The sequence below is a fragment of the Zerene cesonia genome, chromosome 3 (genome assembly GCF_012273895.1).
Source record: "Zerene cesonia ecotype Mississippi chromosome 3, Zerene_cesonia_1.1, whole genome shotgun sequence".
NCBI lineage: Eukaryota > Metazoa > Arthropoda > Insecta > Lepidoptera > Pieridae > Zerene > Zerene cesonia.
In genome coordinates, this window is record NC_052104.1 from 7,217,343 (window position 1) to 7,238,955 (window position 21,613).

At 31.3% G+C, this 21,613-nt stretch overlaps 2 protein-coding genes across 4 annotated transcripts in view; both read left to right on the forward strand.

Moving 5' to 3' along the window:
* LOC119838686 (progestin and adipoQ receptor family member 4) overlaps positions 1-8,162 on the forward strand; it is a 53,041-nt gene extending 44,879 nt beyond the window's left edge. Inside the window, exons 5-6 of the mRNA XM_038364765.1 lie at positions 1,427-1,567; positions 2,198-8,162. Coding sequence (XP_038220693.1) covers positions 1,427-1,567; positions 2,198-2,263 — 207 coding nt within the window. The 3' untranslated portion in view covers positions 2,264-8,162. The remainder of the gene's footprint in view (positions 1-1,426; positions 1,568-2,197) is intronic.
* A 2,215-nt stretch (positions 8,163-10,377) lies between these two features.
* On the forward strand, positions 10,378-18,463 carry LOC119838292 (scolexin B-like). 3 transcript variants are annotated; one of them, XM_038364163.1, is made up of 7 exons: positions 10,389-10,522; positions 12,236-12,262; positions 14,049-14,214; positions 16,219-16,387; positions 16,864-17,016; positions 17,541-17,678; positions 18,122-18,463. In XM_038364163.1, the coding sequence occupies exons 1-7, from the start codon at positions 10,426-10,428 to the stop codon at positions 18,278-18,280; spliced, it is 909 nt and encodes a 302-aa protein (XP_038220091.1). In that variant the 5' UTR covers positions 10,389-10,425; the 3' UTR covers positions 18,281-18,463. The 3 variants fall into 3 exon arrangements, with proteins under 3 accessions (XP_038220107.1, XP_038220091.1, XP_038220098.1); XM_038364170.1 differs by having other exon boundaries at positions 10,390-10,522; positions 16,234-16,387; positions 18,122-18,280; XM_038364179.1 differs by lacking the exon at positions 12,236-12,262 and having other exon boundaries at positions 10,378-10,522; positions 18,122-18,462.
* The last annotated feature ends 3,150 nt before the right edge of the window (positions 18,464-21,613 follow it).

The window sequence follows — 21,613 nt, forward strand, 5'->3', positions numbered from 1 at the left end:
TGGCTAGGAATGTGCGGTCACATTTTTTTACGGTTAAACTCATCGTCACATTGAGGCAGTTGCCAACCATGTTTGCGGTTTCCTTTTTGTACATACACTTGGTTACGCTTTTGTCAAGTCTCAGTAGAACTTTGCCCCATTACAGTTGTCGATGCATGAGAACTGCTTATAACCTGCATTACGTTACGTTAAGTAAGTTTTTTATATTAGGAAGACAATATACCAGAAAATTTTTAAGGGTTTCGTGCATTAAATCTCAAATTTTTTATTCAAGAATGTATCTTAAGATCGTGCTATAAGAATCACCAACGGAAAACACGATGATGTCATAAGAAACATCCACTTATCGTCAGGTGTATATCGTACATTATAGGAACTTGTACTAGCCGTAATTAATGTACTGGAATTATTATGTTATTTATTATGTTTAATTTACTACAATTGCTTTGGTAAATATTTTCCATTATTTTCTTAGTAGGTTGCAGTTTTCATTTTACCTAGATATTGATTATTGTAAACTTCTTTTTTTTAATATTAGGATTAAAAATTTGTTTACAAAATAGATTTAAAAACTGATATTTATTTTAGTACCACGTCAGGATGAATTTGTAATATTTGTACTATTCAAAACCCATATCTACTCTCTATTTAACCTTCTGCAAAGTGATTCTCGAATTCACCCACTTTATGTTTTAGCTTTACCTAACCTAACCAAATTGTTTGGGGAAAGATATAAAAATTATTTGAACAACTAAAAGTTTCCTTAAAGGATTTTGCATGTAACAAATTTCTGTAGGGAAACTATTTCTACACCGTATGTAAATACAGTTAATTTACGTAATTAAATCCCATTTTGGCTCAGAGGAAGGCAAAAGAATTCATAGTCGACGACATTAGCATCCGCTACACCCATGGCTACTACTACTTACGTACGTACGTATGTCGTCAATATTAATTGGGATAAGAAATGGAATTAAAATAGTATAAACTTGGGACATGAATGCTTTATTTAGTTATTATTAATAAAAAAAATAAAACATTTTGACCGAGGGGTCCTGGGTTCGATTCCCGTCGGGGACGCACAAAAAAATAGTCTCAGTCTGACAGGACACAGAAGGCTGATCACCTACTTGTCCATAAAGAAAATCGATAAGTACATCACATTCGATCAGAAACAGATGTATATCATCTGCCCCATACACTACGTTTTCTTTTTTCGTTCCAAAGAAACAATTTAGAATTTATTCGATTACCGCCAATGACTACACATACTAGTTAGTTAGAGTTACATTAGACTTGATGCGTCAAAAAGGACAACAAAACAGGGCTTCTGATTTTTTTTTCCTTATATGTTTAGTACGTATACGTTACCTATATCTACGGTAGGAAATAGAATAGACTATACATATGAAATTTAATATTTCAGGACGCTGTGTCACTCGGAGGTGGAGTAATCGGAGCCCTCCACATTCCGGAGAAGTGGTTTCCCGGATCAGTGGACCGCTGCTTGAACTCTCACAACATTATGCATGTCTTGGTTGTGCTTGCTGTCTACTCCATGCACCAGGTAAACAGTACTTTAAAATTTATCAGAAGGTAGAATTCTTTGTAAATTTTTATATTCCATTAAATTTTAAAGGATTTTTGGTTTCGTTACAATAAAAAAATAATAACGTGTTTTGCGTTAAGTTAATAGTTGCGTCACATATTTTGGCGAATCGATATTTCCACTCATATAGTTGTATCTGTAAGGAAATAACATTAATTTACAAAGTAACTATAAAAGAAACGTGTATTGTTTATACGATTTTCATGAAGGGGTTATATTAATTGCAGCCTCATTAATTTAAGAATTGATTTTCCTCACGTTTTATTCTAGTACCTACCATTAAAGGAAATCAATCTAAAGATATATCATATATAATACGTATTGTGCTGGTATGTATGCAATGCATATTGCTCGTGGAATTGCATACATACCTACACCGGAGGCAAAACGGGCCTTTTCCTTACCCGTCCCAGTCCATTCCTTATTTCTAGTCGTCAATCCTTTCCTTATCTATTACCTCATTAAAGCGGGTAGCGCATTTGCAGAGGCATCTCTGCAAATGCACCAGCTCATTTGCTCGCTATGACATAAAAAAAAACTATGTTTACGGACGAACGCCAATTACTGAAATAAAGTTGTTTCTTTCAGGTGACAACACGAGACCTTGCGTGGATGTCTCGCGTGGATTGCCGCAGTCCTTTGCGCCAGCTATGACGGTAGTTTCTTCTCGCCTGACTTTCCTCCCTCACCAAAACGATACATCAAGACACGATAATGATCCACCAAAATAAATAACTAATAATTTAATAATCAAAATAGATAAACACGAAAAAATTATGCTGGTATTGTACTATGGATTTTTCGTTTTTAAACAATGAATATGACAGAAAAATATTATTACGCCATAGAATAGACAGTTTGTTGAAACATTTTCTGTCTGTCCAAGTATCTTAGATGCATTAATTTAAGTGATAATTTAAAGTGATTTCAAACTAAACACACAGATATGCGTCATAGTCACATAACAGATTTTGACGAATGTTAAGCGAAAGTTATGAAAAACATATCTTTCACAACTTCATTTTACCTCCAAATAAATGTTGTCGTTCAAAAATGAAACTTGTAGACTCACTTACGCTTTTAATAATATAGAATAAGGAAATAAAGCAATATTGTTTAACATTTAGAAAGGATTTAAAATTGATATTGTGCAATTAGTTAACAATATTTTTTAATAATGATAAGTTTTAGATGACAATATAATGGCCTAGGAATAGCCTCGTTGTTTTTAAATTCTTTCTAATGTTCTAAGTAATTATGAAAGCCACATTAAATATATAGTTCAAAGACGCGGCGTAATAGCTATAGTGTATTGATAAGATTACACGTAAGATAAATTGTAGAAAACCTTCCGAAGACAAAATATGTGTTAATTCGTCCAAAAATGCGTGAACAAATTACCTAAAGTAAAGTACAGCGCGTGCTCAAAATTGCAATACATTAAATTGGCTAATCAATAAATTAAACTTCCTCATAAGCAATAGATCGAAAATAAGTGTGAAATAACATCAATAAGGAATACCGCTTTAGTTTATAGACAGTCATAAACATATGCAAAATAACACGTTTATAATAGTACCTAATACTATTTTAGTGAAATTTAAAATTGTCTTCTTATTATTAGTCTTGTTCTCTACTAGGTATCAATTTTATAAACGACCAATTGGTGTGTTTTGTAATGTAGAAAATTTATCGCTTGACAATCTTAAAACAATTTGGCCATAATTTTTTTTATAGCTAGTTCTATAGATTTAGTGTTTTAGTCTAGCTCTAAGTCGCGTAGTTAGATAGCAAAAGCAATAAATAGATTTTATTGTTAAGAAGTTTGACAAAAGTAGTACACCCAACATCCATTAGATTTCATTAAAAACATACAGTGTCCTGAAATGAGTGCGAATAATAAATGATAATTATAAATATATGCTTTAATATTTCATACACCTACAGGCGATCCACCAGTTCCTTTCTGACTATGACATAAAAATCTACATGTCTAAAACAAAACTTGAAGTACGAATATACTTTTATAACTTTTGTACGCGCTTTTTGGGGCACCTTCATTTAATTTAATCAAACAAATTTGTCGTACTCTTATTGGCTTATTAATAATAATACTTTTGTCAAAATTCGGTTGTTTTACATTTTATTATAAATAGATATCTTATACATATTTGTAAGAAATGGCGATATTCCCTGTCCATTTTACGCAATCACTCTTGCTATTTATTACTTTCTGCACTACGAATGAACTAAAACTTGTATTTTTGAAACATATTTCAAATATTTATTTATAATGTACTCGTAATCTTTTATGTAAAATAGTTATTATTTCTTATTAAATTATTTATTAGGCCAAATATCTACATTAGATTGTGACAAGTAATTGTTGTAAGTTATTAAAACTATTTAGGTTAAATATATAAAATGTAAAATGTTATGATATATAAAAAAATTGATGCAACGACCACAGTAAAACCGTATACTCACCCAAAAGTTTCGATTTATTTATTTATTTATTTATTTGGTAAACATTCAATTAAAAAAAAAATTAACTCCATGAAAAAATTTTGGAACTACTATCATAAAACGGACGGATGGGACATCTTCTATTTTTCTGCACTTTGTAACTCCACAGTCTACGTCCACCCAATAAAGGTACTCGGCCAATGTCCAGCGTAAGTTTGTCTATAATTTGAGACCTGATTCTGGTAGAGTCAAATTACGAATGGGACGCCAGTATTACTAGATGTATGTTCTCGAGTCATTTTTATTATTTACGATAAAATTATATTTCATATTTCTTTTTGTACTTCACACGCACCATGGCATAATTCAGTTTAAAATACGTTGTTTAATTATCTGTAGAATTAATTTACTTTTAGTATTCTTAGTGTTAACTATTTCAAAATTGCGTCGTGCAAGGTCATAATTGTCATAATTGATATCTGTTTATATGCACATTTTTATTTTCATACCAACGCATTTTTTGAATTAATTTTCTTGTTTGAAATATTATGAATTTCATTTGACGATGAAAACTTACTTAAGGCATTCCACTTTTACAATTAATTTTATCCTTGTTCTTTTAGAAAAAAAGTCATATGCGCAGCATTAACGAAACAATTTTTTTTGTTTATAAGTGTATCTAATTTTGATTAAACCGAGTCACAATCATACGATCTGTGCTTTACAATAACTTTAAAAGGAGGTCTAATAATAATATGTAATTACAAAACATCAAGTCACGTCCCTAACGCTTAACCGTAACTTATTATTGGATACGCCCATGACGTATTATTTTCATTCCGCGTGATGAAATAAATAAAATCATTGTAAATTAGAGGTGTGATGACGTAGTTACCTATACAATGGTATTTGTTTCCTGTTTCTTACATCAATTAACAGGTTGTTCGTGACAGAAATCAAGTTTCACACAGTACCAATGACCTCAAAATTTATTGCTGGAAAAACGAAAGATTTTGGTATTTAAATTATCTGTCTCAAATAGTAAGATAAAAACAGGATAATTCAAAATTTCATGTAATAGCTTCATTTTTTTCTGATGGTTTATACAATAATAATTATTCCATATCTAAAAGTTTTAAATAGTATTGGAAAAATCGCATTTACGGTTTTAATATTTTCTATTCACACATTGCTTGATTGACCCGTTAACAAATAACCTGTCAACATTAAAGAATCCTTGAATTTATGTTGAAATACAGTACTATTGTATTGATCCAGGTGATTATTCATGTACTTACAAAGAATAAGCCTGTACGTGGCTTCAGAGAAATAATTGGCGAACAATACGGTAAAATGAGTCAAACACAAGATGTGTTCACGAAATTTGATGGTCGGAAATTCTAAAACGTGACATGACAATTTTTTATTGTATCTGCCTATACGCACGTGTGCTAGTTTGGATGGTTTCCTCCGTCGGAAATTGGATTACTGTTGGATGATCATTATTCTTTGACAATAACACTTACTTCTATACTATGTTAAATAAAATAAAAATATCGTTTTGTTTTAATATTCTGTTTTGTTTTAATAGTCTTGCCTCAAATTAGTTTGTGGATTAGCTTCGCAACCAATATGTATAAAAAGAAAAATGTATTTTTGCAACTAAACATAGTTGCTTATATGGTGTCTTAAGAAAAAATATCGTTGTCTTTGCTATTTTACAGTAATAACATTAAACATAGATATGTATCATTACCACGAAGGATTTTTTCACGTTTAATACTTAATATTCGGAAGAAGTAGATGGTACCTTGACAAAGAATGACTAACACAATACGGCAACAGCCTTTGTAACGATAACCTAGACTTGAACACTGACTCAGTACACCTAACAAACTGACATGGAGAAGTATATGAAAATAATGGCTTTTTAAAACTAAGTCTACTGTATTACATGCTTCTAAATCTTCCTGATAACAGATAAAAAATTAATAAAGGAAAAAATATAAAAACAAAGAGTCAAAAATAAAGATAAGACTCTTTGTTTTGATCTTTTTGTTGATAGCATTTATAAATATTTATAAAACATCCTCACACTATCTGATAATACTTTCTCGAATCTAATAAACTTAAAAAGTAATTGGTATGTCTTAATATATGTCAATTATCACCTTGCTTGTTTATTTACGATATTTACGTTTTAAAAAGAGTGAGACTTAATTATCAACGGAATAAAATCTAAAAGTTGCCCTTGTGGCCTTCAAAAAAAAATCGATTTGACCCACACTTCAGGCATATATATAGATTATGTTCTACATAGTTAAAAAATCGAATGCACTTCAATGCATTAGTATATATAAGCTATTATACTACGCTCAAAGACCGCTAACGCCCTTCACTAAATCCTACCTTTTACATAATTTGAGCAAAACTTTCACACTCAGAAGGCATACATCCTTGCCACTGTGCGTCGAGGTCGGATAGTTTGTCACCCACGACTCGACGTTCGCTATGTGGCCTTTCTGTAATTGCCAAAACGCACCTAAGGGTTTTCAGTAGAGCCACATATTTCAAAAATTTCACTGCAACCACCCTTGTGAGCAATGTTACGGGTCTTTGAGCGGAACATATAATATCTTTTCTGTCGATAATGTCTCAATTTTAATATTAAGAACAGATATTGTGAAATGTTAACTGTTAAGAAACTATATTATCAATTAATTATTAGTTGTTGAATTACAGTTTCGTAAATAAGAATATTGATTGGTATAAAGTAATATAATTTGACTATGGGTTGTAACTTACGACTAAAAATATTGTAGGTATTTATTAATGATCTATTTCGTCTAACGTGACATGCAGATCGTAATGATCATAACCGTTGATTTATGTATATAACTATATTAAAGGCACTTTTTTTTTATTTTATTTTTTTTAAGTAAATTAAAAGAATCAGGAATGTAATCAATTATTAGCTTTTCGTAAACTTTTCAGTGTTATGTCATACCAGTTTGTCAGTGCTGTACCTAGTTGTTTCAACACATTGTTAATGCTTTAGTCACTTTTAGGACAAAGAACGATTCCCCTTTATCATAAAGTGACTCACAAATTAATCAAGACATTACATATTCGGCTATAATATATGGTTTGTACTTTAAAACATGATGAATCCTTTTAACTAGTCATTGAGCATGTGTACTCATATCATAATGGAAAATCCGTATCTATACATCACTTACGATTAATTAAACAGGAAAAATAATATTTGTGAACATAATTTAATCACTCCTGAGTAATTATAGTTTACTTATATAAAGTAATTTGGAATATCTATAAGTAATAGAATGTCAATAAAATAAATCTGTGTCAATTTATTTTATTGAGCACGAGCGTTAATGTCAAAGTTTGTACTTGTGACTTTTAATGTCTTCGTAAAATGACAATTACGAAGATATTAAAAGTTGTGGCCAAGCGATGCCCTATTAAAGATAAAAAAAAAACAATTTATTAATTATATTAGCCATAAAACATTATATTGAATCTGGAATAAAAAGCAACTAAATAAAGATACATAATAAAATCAAACATTTATGAACATCACGCCTAGACTTGTAATGTGTGTATGTATGATTTCCACCCTCGGTACCTTTACCATTATTAATATTACATGTATGGAATTATTAAAAATGCCCCTCGTTATCCTTGGACCCATAATATAGCCAAGTCAAAATGCGACTATCTATGTGGTTTTATGATTTTTATTCACATACCTATAGTCTTCACCTATTAATTATTATTGAGTGAATTTAATTGCAATATATTCTTTCTAACATTCCCATGTAATTACCATTGTTGACGTTTTTCATTGTAATTGCAGATAAACTCGTTTTGCAGTCGATAACCACTATTATATGAATCTCTTATTCAAATTAAACCATTGCATTAAATTCATATATAATTTGTTACATAGTGATATCTAAGAGCAATATATACAGTATTTCAATTACTATACATTTATGTATCGTTGCAAACAAATCATTGAACTAGTCAGTAATCTATAATCGATTCTCTCATCGTAGGCGTTAAAAAGGGTATTAAAGTTTATTTGAATTTATATTTTGTTTTATTTACTCTCTGTCCTATCAGTTCGTACATTATGAACCTTTGGTATAAAATTTACCATGCACTTTTATAAAGTGTATAGGAAGAAAGAATAGAATATACATATAGAATACTTGGTTAATGAATCTTGTCATGCTAGCTGCGCCTTGCGGTTTGTCTGTCTGTGAAAATAACCTTTAAATTTGCTAAAGTCGTTCCCGAGATGAGCCGAAACAATACAGAAAGACAAAAATAAATGGTTCGCATAAGAATTCAGTAAAAAGCGGTTATTTTAATATTACAAACAAACTCTCCAAACTAAATCAAGTATATGCAAAATCTTATTTATTTAAGTTAGGTGAAATTTTTAACACAATTCCCAATGCCCAGTCATGAATATACTAAATAGTCGCACTGTAATCAGACGATATAACTACATTCTAAAATAGGAGGAAAGGAGAAATATGTAGTTACCAACATCAATATGAATGAAAAAAAGGGATTTTTAATTACCGATTAGTTTTGGTGTCTAACTGTAACAAAATTGTAAGAGTAACATGACCGTAATTAGTAGTCACTTCCCAAGCATGACGTCTTCTATACTTATCAGTGATAAAATACAAAACAAATGTAAGCACGTAATTATCCATAATTTGCAGAAAACGGGAAACCTTACAAGATAAGAAACACACATTGGGAAAAAACATTCAAATGCAAATTAGGTTTTCACGTCACGGTTAAATAGACCATCGACAATTGAGACGAGGACATAAATTACTTTAATAATCCGAAATGTATTGTAAGAAAATTCATTTTTATACGTTTTAAATGAAACACGCTGAAAATAATTATTTGATTGTTTTATCATGTAGAACTCTGGTACCGAGGGATCCTGGGTTCGATCCTGATGATGAATTATATCTTTCGTTTTGATTGGGCACCAAAGTCTAATCAACTTATGATCCCTACTTATACATGCGAAAGTGTTTCTTCGCTGCAACAGATAACGCATACACAGATAATGGAATTATTTTATGATATGATTTTTGTTTTAGGAAGCTAGAGGGAGAATATATATAATATATAATTTCTATGGAAATTTCGTCGACGTGGGAGGAGAGCTAGTTGATTATATAAGAAAATGATAGAAATTGATAGCACAGCCGATACCCATTGTTACATAAGTGCTTCAATTATAGGATATGAAAAATCCACTGAAGTTTGTTATCATAAACCAATACGCATAAGTTAGATGGTAGAACACTCTTTCCTCATAAGCATTCATAGCTTTTACATGCAGTTCTTTCACTTAATCTCTTCCTAACTTAGGTTTAAAATTTTATTTTATTATATATTTCAAAAGAAATATGTAAAAATGCAAAAAAAATGTACGGTAAACCTATTTGAATATTTTATTATTTTAATTATTAAACGAAAAAAATCGTATTTTACGAGCATAAGCATCACCTGCATTTTTGTTTCAAACTACGCTAATAAATGAACTTTATTGTATTTATTTACTCGTATATATAAAACTCTTATATGTATAATTTTCAAAATACGTATATTAAAGTTTCATCCCTTTAACTATCTTAGTTACAAAGATTTTTTTTTAATTAATTACCTATTAGTATAATATATGGGTCTATACTTATAATACCGTGTTAATTTTTTATTAAAAATTTATGAAGTTATAAAATAATGCAGATAGATTTTAAGGAACTACAAATTCTTAAGAAATAAATTTAAACTACTTCATTCCTCTATTTATTTGTCTCTAACATCTTCTAGAGTCTAGACTGTTTTATATTTAAAAAAATGGAGAAATAACAACATTTTTATCTAAAAAGATATTAAATAATAACTTTAAATACAAAATTAATTTCGTCCTTTTTACCAAAAATGTAATAAAATATATCATAAAATTATTACGACTAGTCGTAGATTAATGGAGCAATTATTAATTGACTTAATTATTTTCTCACAATATAAAATATAAAATTATAACTTATTTTCTAATTATTCACTCATTGATTACTAAATGCCATGCACAAAAAACACGACCAGTACTTTTCAAAATAATGACGGTACCATATATTAATAAACATTAACAATCTTCACAAACGTCCTAATTAACCGAAATACTCATTAGCGTTATCGCGCATATTCCTACGACAGCGTTCGCGTATATAATAAATAGCTTCGTATAATATAAGGTGAACCAGTCCGTGTGGAACAACAAATGAAAAATGTATCGAGAGGCAGTAGTTGTGTTTATTGCGCTGGCGTCTTACGCATCATGCGGCGCGCGAATTAACCGGGTCCTACCTTTAGACGACAAGCCTTGTGAGTACCGATGTGTTTTCAGTGCGATAAGTGAACGTGATATTAAAATATAGTGGTTAAATTAACTTATCGGTAACGGTAACGAGGGTGTCGGTAACGTTTCCTCGACTTTGCATACGATATCCGATATTAACGCAATTATCTGTGTATTTAACCCCAATAGTATGAAGGCTAAATGGCAAACAAATATTTTGTTTTGTTTTTCATTTAGATTATGGTGTGATGTGCTCGTTTAAGTAGTGCAACCAACACAGTCACATCATATTTACAGATATTAGTCTTTCTATTAATAATTATCGCCAATTTAATAATTAATATGTAATAATAGCCTACCCCCTCTTAATGATCAAACACAATTTGTCAATTTAACGAAACGGTATGGTCAAATTTATTTTACGTTATTTGTATGTTATTATCTTACTCGACATGCTTATTTGCTAATACACAATAAAATAATAAATAGTGACATGAATTCTAAATTTAACTGAATCTTTTATAATAAGATATGACGAATCGATACACAGCAATAAATATCAATAAATAAATCAACAAATGAACCCACTTGTGTTGCACAGAACACTTTATTTATAATACATGAGTGACTGACTATTTAAGGACAACGATGACTTCACTGTTTTCATACAAACAAACTTCTTTGTTATTTTGTGATTTATGATTATGATTCCGTTAGTACATTTAAATGCTATTTTTTTCCTCGCTTCTTTCTCCTATAAGCAATCTGAAGATGACATTTTCGTATCTACACAAGGAGGGATTCTCCTTCTTCAGTTAAGTGAAAAAGACATTTAATTTAGGCTCAATACCATTTTAAATTAAATAAAAACGTAACCGTATAATAGAATTATATTTTATGACGAATTATAAAGATTTTGGCTTACTATGCATGCATAATGTGTCAAATAGACACATTATACATGCATAGTAATATTGTAAATACATAATTTCTTGAAACATATCACATTTTATTGGTGATATTAGTTAAGAAAACACCAAATTTGTTATCTGTTTATTATCATCAAAATTGAAATTTTTACTTGTAATAAAAAATAAAACAGAAAACTTCCTTAAGAAAACCCGTTTCGACGATTAAATGAACTAACAACCTGTGTAGTCTGTGACAATTATGATTATAGGGTCGTTACAGATCAATTATTGTGCTATCAACGTATGCGCATTCGAGTTTTTGTTGTAGAAAGGAAAATATCTTCTTCTAATTACTAAATTATTTTTTCTTAATTAAAAAAATAGGTAGGAAAATTTTTTAAATGAAACCATTTGCATTTATTTATTCAAATCCAAAAGGTCATCGTACAAATTTATTAGTAATGTATGAGTGTGAATGTGAATAAAAAGTGATGCTTTTAATTATGTTTTAGTAAAATTTGTTGTGGACAGTCTATACTATCTCATTAAATGAAACAATGCATTTTAAGGAGTAGAATCTTATTTAAACATATTAATTCAAATAAACATGTCGTGTATTGATTCATCATATTCATAACTTTCTTAAATCAAATAACTAAAAATTTATTTACGCACTACAATTTCTATCTATGTGCTCCACCTTTTTTATCAAGCTAGAGCAGGCAAGAAAGCTAATTTATGTTGACATGCTTTTTTTCTTAACTTACTATAATTTTTTCACATTTGTGTGTTTTCAACATAAAAACATATATTTTCTTTTATTTTTAGTGGTTGGGGTATACATAATTCAAAGTCGTAAGTTGCTTTATGTGTTTTAATCTATTAATACTTATATAGATAGTTCCATCTTCTTTTAATGTCCGAACATCCTTCCAGAATAATCCTACCGAAGTATTATTATATTTTAATATTACTTTGAGCCTTGAAATTATTCTTAACGTTGGCTTTTAAAAACAACTCGTGATCTTACCAAACCTGTTTTTTATGAAATAAAGGCGTATCCAGATCGATGAATATTTGTTACATTAAAATTATCAATTTGCAATATTATTCTTTCTGCCTTACACATTATAAAGAAGCTTACTGAGTATGGTTTTAAATACTTAATGAGAGAATTAAATAATATTGTTTATGAGCTACCTACCTATCCCTCGCCACCTCCTCAAAATACTAACAATGGGGTATATATGTGAACCTTGTTTCAAATCTTATCTATTCCTCATACCTACGGAAGAAAGTGTCATTATTTAACTTCCCCAGTGATCACTAATTTAATAATATGAATAATTTTTTTTTGCCTTGGTAAGGCAAATAAAAATCAAAAATTGGTATAGATTATAATTGGAATGTTTATTGCTCACATTTCTATTGGAATTGGCACAATTTAGCGATTCATAGAATGTGAAATAATATATCTAAAGTTCCTTGTAGGAACCTTTGATCCCTTTCAGAATGTAGACACTTAGACTAGCATGTATTCTACATTCGCGACGTATAAATAGTGCATTTTATTTTGTTTGTTATCTTGTTGAATACTAGCTGCGCCCCGCAGTTTCCCCCTCTTAAGTTCCCGTATTGGGATAAAAAGTTGCCTATATGTTATTCCAGTTGCCCAGCTGCCTACGTACCAAATTTCATTGCAATCGGTTCAGTAGTTTTCGCGTGAAAGAGCAACAAACACACACATCCATACAAACTTGCATCGCATTTATAATATTAGTAGGAAGTAGGATTTTAAAAAATAAAATTTACAAACATTAAAGATTTAAAAATCTGTTCCAATTTAGTTCTTATTAATAGTCGGCTAAAATACCTACTTATATAAAGAAACAAAAAACAAATATATATATATATATATAGATAACATATTGTTGTGGTTTTTATTACCTACAACATATTACGTAATATACCATTATATATATGTTTTAGTGAACAACGACGAGCAAATAACAAAAACAATGCGCATCTCGACATTGAAGTTAATTCTTGTTTTCCTTCGCCTTTCTTGCCAAATATTCAAAGGCAGTTTAGTTTCAACACTTACAAGTGCTATCATTCTTTTCTTATTTCGTCTATTAAGCGAAAAATAATAGTTGAATAATCCCTTAGATTATATTCGAAGAAATGTTATCTTACACTGCAGTAATTAGACTCGCCAACCACCTGCAGATATACACTCAGCTAGCTAGCTAGCTCACTCTCAGCCACAAGTTATTCTCATTTGAGCATAAACGTCTCTTTATTGTATTAAGTAATAATTAGAAAACTCTATTGATTATTTTATCAAAGAAATCCATAATAAAGACGATATCATTTAATCATAATTGAACTGTGATAATAACTCATATCTCACTAGTATCTCAAAATGTTGTTAAATTACACTATTATGTACATATATTATGGGAAGTTTATTCATTATTTTGAGGCGCATTTAAAGCATAGTTTCATTTAGAATCTATCCCCATCCTACCTTTTGTGACACTTAAAGAACCTTCACTTTTATACCTATCATATTAAGTAGACGACTTGTAATCTGTTAAGCGACGATGCGATTTATCATAAGTTGGTTATCATATTTCAGGTGTGTATCTAAACAAATGCAATCCCAACAAAGCTGGACATCCCGTACTGCCAAGGGACGACTTAAGCAAACCTGTGAATGAGAGATATCCCTCAGCTGTGCTCTTTGGAAAAACCTGTGGAGGGACTATCATTGGAGATAGATGGATCCTTTCAGCTGCCCATTGGTAAGCTTCATATAAATATAAACTAGACTAGGTTATGAGCTAATTTAGGTGATAGGATACTTTTTATCCCGATTAAATGCTCCCTTGGGATACAACAGGAATTTTGATATCCGGGCAGAGCCGGGACGAGCGTCTAGTGTTGAAGATATAAATGACACCTTTTTATGTTTAATTGAAATCAACCCATAAATAACGATCAGCTTCGAAATATCAGGAAAAATCTAAAATCCAATTCCGTCTAAAGATAAATAGAGTAGAGGTAATATCTACAAATCAAAACTCTTTTTTTCCACGAATAAGGTCACTGACGTCCTTGTGGTGAAGGTACCAATCCAAATTCTAAAATGGGACCAAGCGATAACAATTTCCTATCAATCACAAAAACAATCGCGCCTCTCGGACATGAAAAATCGACTGAGTAGTCTTCAAGTTGAAGAAACTAACAAAATATACTCAAATTTGGTATTTTATAAACTTAAAAATAGCAAATTAATAGTGCAATATTGAATACATTCAAGACGAATATATTAAAATGTTTGAACTTGTATGAAGAAATGAAGAGATAAATTTATCTGAATGCATATGGATTATCAATTCTACATAATAATTATTAGCACATTTGAAACGCATTATTGACTACGTCATTGGTTTTTCCATGTTTACTGCAAACTGTTGATCCCACGAGACCAGAATAGTTATGTAATTTAATTAATTAATGTGGTTAGTTATATTTATGTATATGTTAAGGACAATTAATTAATTTATCTTTGTTTTTATCCTTAAATTAAATATATATTATAAAAAAATGTTTAAATACTATCAATTACAAAATAAGATTTCGTTTATACGTCGAGGTTCAACGGTATCTCAGTAGAGATTCCCCCAAAATACTTCAAATTGCATTCAAATGAACAGGATTAGTAGTGATCAGTCATTGACCTTGTGTTGTAGGTACGGTTGTAAGACGAGACGGAGAACATCGCCGGACGTTTTAGAAAAATAAAATATGATAAGAAATTACACTTAAGTGACCTTACGATAACTTTTGTCACAGATAATATAATATTATATCTACTACTTTTGTGTTGTCTGCATAAAATGTTATTTTAATTTATGTTTAACATGATGGATTAAAAAGTTATATTTACACGAGTAATACATAAAGAATAAAACAAGGTATCAAGGAAAATGTTACTGTATATCGTTAAATTATACTGTACCAGTATTTTGGTAATGATAATTAATTAATTAAAAAGAAGTCATTATTATTAGTATCCCAGTCAAAAGTTTTCTTAATACAAAATTAACATGCATTATTTTCAAAGAGCCGGATGGAATTAGTAAACGTCATTATTTCACATATATTTACGGGTAAGTATGGGTAACTAAACAAATATGTACCTAATCAATATTATTTTTTGGATTACATGACTGTTCTGTTATCTGTAGAACCTATATTCTCCAATCTATAGAAATACTCGCAACAATTTAAAAACTCAACAATCAATGTGATGTTCCTAATAAATTTGGCAATAAAACCTGCTTAATCGACCGTAAACCAGGATATAATAGAATTGACCATAATTTAACTGAAGCGAGACTTCAGTGTACTTATACATGTGGTATTGTACATTTAAGCTAAGCTAAAGCTAGTTGCTATGTATGTAAAATAGGTTTTAAATGTATTTATACCCAATCAACTACTAAGAAATATAACTATTCATATTTTATCTAAATATTTATATGGACAGTGCACGACAGACAACGAATAAAAATATTTGTAGAAGAAGACTTGGTTTATTACCAATCAGCTTAGGCATAAGACATGATTTTTCTGTTGCATTTTAGCAAATTATTTCCTTGACTTCTTTATTTAAATATAAAAGATCAAATTTAGCATGAGGCGTCCTCAATTCTAAAAGTACATAACAGATGTAACCCTTATTCTCAAACAGGAAGGAAAAAATTCCTCATTTCAAAGACTCCATCATAGATAATATGTAGTTCAATCGGTTACAGTACTCTCTTCACAAGAGGGCGCGACATACTGGCGGGAACCAACAACACCGAAAATGGCAGCGGAATCAAGGCCCGCGTTAAGAAGCTGTACATTCATCCCCGATTCTCCGTTGGCCCGTATTGGCTGAACAGTGAAAGTTACAACATCAAACAGGTAATAAATAATATTAATCTCTTATTTTTGTTATATTCTGAAACTAAAAGACAATATTCAAGCAATGCTGATCAGTACTTTAAGTTTTAAGTTTCTTATTCCCTCAAGTCCCTCGTCTGCATCCACCAGACCTTTGAAAACACTCGAGGCCTACCCTATTCTTCTTTCATTTTAAATTAGAGAAATCTATTCTCATATTATAGCTGCTGCAGTAAAGCTGAAGAGTTTGTTTGTTTATTTGAACGCGCTAATCCTAGGAACTTTTGGTCCTTTTTGAAAATTTCTTTAAGTTTAGATAGCCTAAATGGGCTACTAAGGCTGGGATGGGAGGAAGGCTTTAGGCTATACATATAAAACGGGTGAAGCCGGGACGGACCGCTATTACAAAATAATTATGAAACTTAGATTTATCTGAATTTTATACCTACCACGATGTTAGTGCAAAATATATAGCAAAATGTTCATCATCCTTATAGGTAGCTGCGCGATGGGACTTCCTACTAGTCGAGTTAGCAGAGCCCCTGAACCTTGATGGCACGATATTAGCAGCAGCACCTCTTGATGACGCTTCCTACCACCATCCTGGTGAAACTGCCGGCTTTGCTGGCTTCGGCACTGCAACACACGGGGTGAGTAACGTATACATTCAAGTGTCCCTACCAACAGAGAGAAAATTTGTACTCATTTTAAGCCTGCAGTATTTGGAACAATTTCCGATTAAATTACGTTTATTTTAAATTTTTTTACGTCGCAAATTTTTTGATTTCATGAATTCATTTCAGGTTTAAAGTTTGTGATTGATGTGAATTTTGAAAATGTGTACACTTTTGAATGTTAACTGAAAATTTAATATACTAACAATGATTTAATATTTTCCACATATTACCGCGTTATGCTAGAATTTTGTTTATATCAAACCGCAAATTAAGTCACATACTTCATCTTAAGCATGAAAGTATATCCTCATGTATTTATAAACACATTCTCATTTAGGTATTCACATAATAGGTGTTACAAGACGTTTAGTTAGTGTTAAGTATTCTGGAATATCGTACGAGGTCCGAGCTAGGTTGTCCATTTGTATACTATGTACAACAAAATGAAATAAAAGTTCTCTAGTGTAAGCCTTTTTTATTTTATTATTTAATTTCAGGATGTGATGCGACCAGACATGCACGCGATGGATTTAGAGGTTCTATCCGACTCAGCTTGCGGGGAGCTGGTGGAGTACGATCCACAAGACATGCTTTGTGCGACGGGCAGACCACCTCGCTATGACACGGCCTGTAATGTAAGTATAATATCAGATTTTTTTTCTTATGTTCCCAAAACATACACGGCGACGAAGTTCTGTTTAGTAGATCTTGTGCGTTATCAAGATTGGTTTCCCAAAGCGCCGCTTACACCGTGATTTCATTCTTCACCCATTCGTGATATGTAAAAAAATTGACATTTGGATCTTCATTTTCCTATTTCCTTTTTTTGTCTAGCTTTTTAATTTGGCTTTTTAATTGAAGTTTAACCGCTGCTCCTTAATATTATCCTATAAAATTTAGCATACCAACCTCAACCGAGTGGTTAAAACTTACACACAATTTAGGTTGAAACGTAAATAAAGTCTTGCCTGATAAAAAAAAAAACTTTTTTTACCCTTCTAGAAATACATTTCAATATTATGTATTTATTTAGATGACATTTTATACCATGTACTTAAAGCATTGTTTAATTTTCTAGGGCGACAGTGGCAGTGGTCTAATCGGTGAATCAGAAAAGCTTATTGGGGTAGCTTCATGGGTAGAAGACGACGCGCGAATATGTAGACCAAAAGCTAAAATCTACTTCTCCAGGGTCGCCGCAGCGAGGCCGTGGATTAAAGAAATAGCGGGCATTTAAACCGAGTCTATGCCAAAGATATGTTACTAGTAATTTAAATATTTTTGTAGATTGGTCATTGAATGAAAAAAATTGTCTACGACAACTTACTGCATTTGCAGCATGACATTCCAAATTAGGTTAACTTGTAATAATTGTTACATTATTTGTAAGTATATCCCAAACTACATATAAACAAACAGAAAATATGGCTGTACCTCTCAGCCATATTTTCTGTTAAATTGACTATAACTTGAATACGAACAAATACTATTGGTTCGCTATAGCTATCTATTGTTTTGTATTTTAAGAAACTATGCTGAACTCATGACATTATTAATTATTACAAATTTAAAAATTCCAAAGTTAAGTACAAATTTGGAATTTATATTGCGTGGTATTTTTAACTAGTCATTTAAATTTCAATGCGTAGGTTTTATATTACATTCTTATCTATGGAAAACATATTTCTATGTAATAATAGTGCTGTTATAAGAAGTTTAATAGCTCTAAAACCAGGCAAACCAGGCTTTTACGAATAAAGTTAATTTTTCCGTATATTCGTGACAACAAAAGGATTAACCAAAATACAAAATGATCAAAAATAATCGATAAGAAATGAAAAATTCCGCGTATGAAATCAAACTGATGCAAATAAAAGTAGGAGATATATAGATACGTTATATGTAAGTACCAATATTTTAGTATAAGTTCTGTTCGATGTTATAATTATTATAATGATTATTTTTGAATTATAACTATCTACTTAAAACATATCAATTTACTTTATTATGTTATAAGAGAAATAAGAGAAACAAAAAATCTTATTACATATGATAGGTTTGTACAAATTAGTTACATATTAGTAATTAATGATTTAAGTTAAAATAAAAAGTAAGTGTTAATTTCGCTATTTTATTTGACTCCTTTACACTAATATTATATACTAGCTGTTGCCCACAGCTTTACCCGCGCGGTCACTTTCATGGGAATGAAGTGCCCACCCGTGATACGGGTTTTGCTCTTATAATACTCAACTGTCAACGTATAGTTTTGCAGTCGGATATGTAAAAGGACTCTAATCTTCACAATCGTTATTTGCTGCAAATATTTTATTTAGGAGCTCTACGTCACAATTCAATAGCGTGCTAAAGCATTACAAACAGTAGTTAGAATACGATGACAACAAGAATTTTGTAACAATATAATGGCATAAATTAAATTACGGACACGAGAAGTCATGTGTTTTATATGGACTTGCCAAGAGTTTCGTTAATATTTTATAGTTCTCGCCAAATAATGCACCGAATCAAGCATACTTTAAGTTTTGTGAATTACACCGCACAAAATAAAACCTGTTATTATGATATCAGGTCTGGGGATGCTGGGGTGTGTGTGGGGGGGCTGGAGACGTAGGCCACTTTTAAACATTATATTCTCATGGAAATTTCCTCTAAAAGTAATAAATCAACGTCCGCTAGTGAGCATAGATTTCACTGTCAGAGAGATCTTTGTTTTTCTTTCTATAGTACCTATCAAATTTGTAGGATTATGTTTCCATCACACTCAACATAATACCTGTTCTTCCCTACATTATTCTTTTTTCGTTGATGCAATTTGAAAGCTGTTTTACAATGCCTTGCATAGTAAAACACGATTTTATTTCATGTAGTCTCCTTAACTAACCGCGGGCAAGGTTTATTGAAAATAAATAGAGATCATTGTGCTTTATGCATGGCATATCATTCAATATCAATCCCAATTTTAAAGCAAACCAAGTATTTGTATTGTTATCTTGTCATTACTACATACTACTCGTTGGTATATCACAGTCTAGCCTCTTTCTGGGTCAGGATGAAAGGTAACACGCAATAAAACAAGTTATGTTCTTGGAAATTTAATGACTTTAATAGAAGAATAACTAAATTAAAACAGCAAGATAGAAGAAAAATCATTCATTACTAACATCTTTATCTGATTATTTATCAAGCAAAAAGACCAAAATTAATTAATGACCTAACAAAATATACAACAAAAGTCATCAAATAATTAAGTCCAACCGATCGTGTTAGTAAATGTGGACAGCGATCGAAGCGGTACATATCTATTATCGTATTAACTTCACCACTAAAATGAACGAGTTACATAATACAACTTACAATTTTGAATAATATTGTGATTAAAATGAAAAAAAGCTAAATAATTCTTTCCTACTTATATGTGTAATAATATAAAGTGTCCGCTACTTATAAATGTATAATCTATCGATACGCTTACTTTAAAATTTTCACACACGGAGCGCGGCCCCGCGCGTGCGGGTCCGCGCGCTTACCGACACACACCACAATCGCGCTAGCTCTATGCCACTTACGCAAGTTAGACGTGTAAGAAAGCGTCTCCCAAACCGAAATTAAAGTACTAACAATTTGCAACGTCATCAAATCCCCGAGCGCGGGACGTCCGCTCGGCCTCGCTCGGCCTCGCTCGGTGTCGCTCGGCCTCGCTCGGCGCAGCGGCGGCGGAGCGGCGCCCGCGCCATCACGTGTCGAGTGTTCCGCGAAACACGAGTCAAGTGAGCAGCGTAACTTCTGTACAATTTTACAACTAGGCAAACGTCACACGGGAGCCATTGCCCGTGAATTACTTCAGCTTACAATTGTTAACCCATCCGTGTTAAGCACATATCTCCTCGCCGGAGCCGTAACAATGTAGCTTTTTTTGGAGTTTTACTTTTTTACAATATATAGTATTTATTTGTATCTATAATTAATTACATCTAATATTTACAATGGAGGTGAATGGACATATTCAAACTCTACTTATTATCTCGAAAAATTAATATGAAATTCCTACCCGAAATGAACATTATCTACAACGTTTTATAGTAACGAGATTGAGCAAGTCGTGTGGAGACAATCGGGCCATAAATGAAATTTATTCTACGATGTAAAACAACTTATAACTAAGGTGTCGTATGGAAGAAAGTTACTTGTTGAATATATTATAATATAGAAATATTTCAAATGCGTGTCTACATCTAGAATTGTATAAATCTTTAAAGTTCGTTCGTAAAAAGCAAATCAGTGAAGGCGAGTCAAAGGGTAGTCGAGTTGAAAAATTTAAAACACTTGAAAGATTACATTAATAATTATCTTCAACAAACCATCTGAGATATCAAGCGTCAAGACAACGATATAGGAAAACAATATTTATACATTTGTGCTTCAGAACCCGTGGTTCACTTATGGCGGACGATTGCCCAATCTCCAAAGCAAAACTCGCGACAAATTAATCTAATAAGAAGATCGAGTCTGCGTCTCTAGTGTACGGGGACCGGCACGAGTCGAGGGCGTA